The sequence below is a fragment of the Sinocyclocheilus grahami genome, unplaced genomic scaffold, assembly GCF_001515645.1.
Source record: "Sinocyclocheilus grahami isolate Dianchi unplaced genomic scaffold, SAMN03320097.WGS_v1.1 scaffold3596.1, whole genome shotgun sequence".
Classification (NCBI taxonomy): domain Eukaryota; kingdom Metazoa; phylum Chordata; class Actinopteri; order Cypriniformes; family Cyprinidae; genus Sinocyclocheilus; species Sinocyclocheilus grahami.
The window spans coordinates 6710-11774 of record NW_015508691.1 but is presented as its reverse complement, the minus strand read 5'-3'; the positions used below and the strand labels follow the sequence as shown (position 1 = coordinate 11774).

General features: G+C 37.0%; 1 protein-coding gene across 1 annotated transcript in view; it reads left to right on the top strand.

The window, feature by feature from the left end:
* The window catches only part of LOC107576367 (NACHT, LRR and PYD domains-containing protein 3-like), a gene marked incomplete at its 3' end in the record, with an annotated part of 15891 nt that overhangs the window by 4925 nt on the left and 5901 nt on the right, over positions 1-5065 (top strand). The window contains exon 3 of the mRNA XM_016262559.1: positions 3933-4082. Coding sequence (XP_016118045.1) covers positions 3933-4082 — 150 coding nt within the window. The remainder of the gene's footprint in view (positions 1-3932; positions 4083-5065) is intronic.

Below are 5065 nucleotides of genomic sequence, written 5' to 3'. Positions count from 1 at the left end.
AGACTGGAGTAATGATGCTGAAAATGTAGCTTTGATCACAGGAATAAATTACATTTTAAAATACATTCAAATAGAAAGCAGTTATTTTAAATAGTAAAAATATTTCACAATATTACTGCTTTAGCAAATGCAACTTTATGTATTTTGGATCAAATAAATGTAGGCTTGGTGAGCAGAAAATAATTATTTACAAAAACATTAAAAATCTTACTGTTCAAAACTTTTGACTTGTATTGTGTCATGTTGAAATATATAAATGAACATCACATACCTGGCATTTCCAAAGTGTATATTGTTCATGTGCTCTGAAGGACATAAAAAAACATTTTGAAGAGACTCATGGGAGTGTGTGCCTCGCTTGGTCTTATTTGCATTGGCTTGCTTTGCAATAGGTTCTTTTGCACTGTTATGCTCACATCTGAAATAAAAAAGTAAGCATGCTGTTTACACAAATAAACTACATTATTAACATTATTGTGATGGTCACTGATACTAGTACTAATTTATAGAAAAAAAGAACACAAATACCACATAGCACACACATTATCAGTGATATTTACAGCTTACTTGATACATCTACACCTCAGACGATTGCAAACACCAATGACCGGGTATAACACATTCAAAATATTTACACCAAAGCAGATATTCATGAACAGAAGCTTAGTTACATTCATAAACACAAGCATGCTTTGTATGTAGGCCTATGCAATCCAAAAACTATAGTTATAAATATATATGGCTATATTCGTGAACAGAGAATAGCTGATCACAGTAAAGTTTTGTCTAATCATTCAGGCTTGTAACATTATAACTCATATTACTTTTATATATCGTATTGCTGTCTATGTCATAGAATATTAAAAAACTTCCTGGCATCGTGAGACATTTAGTTGCTGTGAATGAAACTTCATAATGTTTTACTTGATTATACATTTAGTCAGGAATTATCAATATAGTTTGGAAAAAGTCTAACTAGTAAAATGTGTACAAGTTATGTGAAAACTAATAAAAGTAGGTTAATAAAAAAAGACTTAATCAGACTTACTCAGTGCTTTGCGGCAATCTTAAGCCTATTAAGATTAAGCTGAGATCAGCATGACTGATCTCATCCAGTATCTAATCTTCTTTTGAGAGAGTTATGTTGTTGATGCACTTTAACTTTACATTAACACAACAGTGATACCACCACTGTCAATTAGAAAGAGTTTTCAAACACACTTTTCACAAAAAGGTGTGAAATAAGGTGTCAGCCAAACACACACAGACATCAAGAATCAGCATATGAATCTCATCAATGGTTGATTCTGGATGAAATAACCCAGTCTGGTCCCTCCATGTTAATTATGTTATTGTCAACACATAACTAACATCATCTAACTGCATTTTCTCTTGGCTTTTCGTGATAAATGTGCTTTTAAAACACAGAATCAGCCAAAGACAGAGATATTGAAAAGTCAAGGGTCAAGAGCCCAATAAAAAGCAAACACTGTTCTCAATAATGGTGACTTCAAATTAATCCATTATTTTCAATAAAACAGCAACATCTAAATCTCTGATGATTCTCAAAGAGAACTTCTTTAGACATATGGCAGAAATAAAGTCAAACGTATATTAGTAATAAGTGAAGCTAGTAATGCTGCTGAGATCTTGAGAGATTTAATGTCTTTTGTTTTCAGTCAGTTCTTTTGTTTCTCCTTTCTTCAGTGATTCTGCTTGTTAACAGCAGGTGTTCATCAGTATCTGGATTCTCTCTGTCAGGTGGACTATATTAGTAAACTAATGTAGGGAATAGTGAATGAGAGTGTAGGGTGTGATTTGGAACACAGCCTCGGAGTGTCGACTCTGAACACTGATCATTCACAGCCTACTGTGGCGTTATATCGAATATTAGCGATGATATCGCAATAATTTTGTAAATTTGGAGAAATTGGAAAATATCGTGGAAAATATCGTGATATTCGAATATTTCAAATTCAAGCATACTTTTCCCAAAAGAACGCAGCGAACGTTCAAAAAAGGAGACAACATGTTATTGCGGACTGCTCTTCAGTACACGCCTCTACTACGCAAGCTTTCATAAGTGCGGTTTCCAGATAACAAGAGTTCAAATCCCCTAATCAGAGCTTCGCTGTTTCAAGGATACATTTTCTGCCTGGTGTTATGCTTATCTTTAGCAATCTGGCAACCATGCGCAAACGCTCGCTCCTCATTGTGGAAGCGCCGCCGCCGATGATCTGTAAACACTAACAAGCTGGAGTTTAGTGATCTAAATTAAAGTGTCACTCAGTGTCTGTGTTCTGTCATGAGACCTCGACTGTATAGTTTGCGATTTGTGATCGCTGAATAAATGCACTCAACCGCTGTTGTTTGAATAGAGAAACATCTATGGCAATTTGGAATTATTATTAGAAATTTCACTGTTATAATATTTTTCATTTGTTTTACCAATGAGAGTGTGCATAAGTCTTTGGTATTAATATATATAAATAAGAAATACCTATGTGCTTCAGCAGCTAGCTTCTCTTAAACCAGACAGTTGACAGACTTGTGTTCTTGGCTAAAAACTTGTAAAAAAAAAATATTTATCCCAGTTTAATTATTTCCCCCAGTTGCACAGTGTAAATTGTGAATTGCATGCACTAAAAAAGTTGACAGAATGCACTTTCTGTACTTATTTTGCACTACTTTATATATACACATGTGTTCATTAAATAAAAAGCAGTAAGTGATCACTTTATCTATATTTTTTTTACCTGGTTCAATTTGCACTAAACATTTAGTATTTACTTTGTAACAATAGCTGTTCAATCTAAATTGTTTTTGTTGTTTTTTTAATGGGGGCAAAAGAAATTCATGTTTTTTTTTAATTTAAAAGCAAATGCAAACATATCGAGATCGAATATCGTTAAAAATTTGACAATATTGAGATTTTTTTTATATATCGCCCAGCCCTAATTCACAGTAATATTGCAGTAGGCTACTTTATCGAAAACAACAAATATTACCCAGAATGCATTGTTTTCAATGGTTTTGATGAAAAACAGTGTTACTGTTAGAATTTGGCCAGTGTAACAGAAGAATTTTATACTGAATATAGAGAGAAACAGGCAATCAAGCAGATTATGAAGAATTGGGGTAATATGTCCAGATTTCTTAACCTGATAAATGACTCTGGCAGCAGAATTTTGGACATATTGTAATTTGGCAAATGTTTTATCAGGCAGTCCAATAAGAAGAGAATTACAACAGTCAAGACGTGAGTGTGAACTATAGTTTCAGTGTCTTTGGGGCTGAAAACAGGCCGCAGTCGGGCAATATTGCAAAGGTGGTAAAATGCAGTCTTGGAAATTATATTTATATGATTTTGAAAGATAAGTGAAGAATCAAATGTAACACCCTGATTTTTAATAGTCTGAGATGGATTTAAAGGAGCCCCGTAGATGAGAGACAACAACTTTTTCAAAGAGTTTGTAAATGAAAGGAGATTGGAGTTATGTCTGAAATTGGTCATAACTGGAAAATCGAGCTCAGATTTATTTAAAATAAGAAAGACAGCAGCATTTTTAAGAACAGAGGGACAGACCTAGAAGACTTAGAGCAGTTGATAAGGTGAGCAATAAGAGATTAAATAAATGTGATTATTTGTGTCTAAATGGTGCTGGTTAATATTTGGGAAACCAGTTGAGCTGAACTGTGACCAGAAAAAAGACACACTCTTTGGTCTGGATATACATTTAAGTGCTTTTGAACTCACCGATGAGGTTTGCAGATTATCTCGTGTCAGGCAGCAGCACAATTTTGTTTAAATCAATCAGAGGATTTGTGGATTTGACCCACAGACTGCCAGCTGAAGAGTCCTGCTGGTTATTAAATTGTATTGTATTTCTCTGAAAAATGAAGCACACTAACATGAACACTTTCTGTTGTAGATTATCTGGCTGTATGGTGACAGCAGAAGGTTGTGCTGTTTTGGCATCAGCTCTGAGTTCAAACCCGTCACACCTGAGAGAGCTGGATCTGAGCTACAATCACCCAGGAGATTCAGGAGTGAAACTGCTCAACCACCTGGAAAAACTCAAGTAAATTGAGCAGAAACAATCATCCAGTCTGCTGTGTGTGAGAGAGAATTTGTCATTATTTTGTGGTTATCAAGAGAAACTTTAGTTCTCAAAAAAAGATTGCATGGGAAACTTAAAAAACGTCTCCGGTTACTTATGTAACCATGGTTTCCTGAGTAGGGAACGGGACACTGCATCCTCTAGGGGTCACTATGGGGAACGCCTCATTGTGACCCATGTCTGAAGCATACATTGAAAAAACACCAACTCGTTGGCCCGGCGACAGCCATGACGTCACTACCGGTGCGACTATAGTATAAATAGGCGCCGGGAGCACACATCATTCACTTCTTCGTCTGATGCTTGCATCCGCAGCATGGCAAGACACCTAGAGGAAGCAGTGTCTCGTTCCCTACTCAGGGAACCATGGTTACATAACCTGAGACGTTCCCTTTCATGGGAATTTCGAACTGCGTCTTCTAGGGGTTGCTATTGGGAACAGTATACCCACGCCGCCATGCTGAGGGGAGTGCATGCCAGAAACCATGGCGAGCACTAAGTACCAACTCTACCATATTGCCATGGGAGTTGCCCCTGGGACGTTAGACGGCTGTCAGTGACATTATTCCCTACGGCCAAAGGCCTAGGCTACATACCCCCAAAAACGTACCTGTTAGGTCCAGAACTCTTGGGCCCGGGGTAGAGCTCAATGCTTGGAATCAGGAATAGATTCCTTTAAGGGAATATGACCAAGAGCCTAGAATCATACTAGTCTTGGCCTGTCACACAGGGGCTACCACACGTTTCTCTTTGTATGTGCTGAAGGAACTGTCTCAACAGATCCTTAGTAGCAATACCCTGTTAAGTAGGTATCCAGAGGATACATAGGAGGAGTGGTGCCCAAGGCGGAACCGGGGTTTTAAACCACTCAGAAAGAGCACGAAGCTGTTGCACGTAGCTCTTACCATACAGGATTTTAGAAAAGTGCGCAAAGCATAACGTGC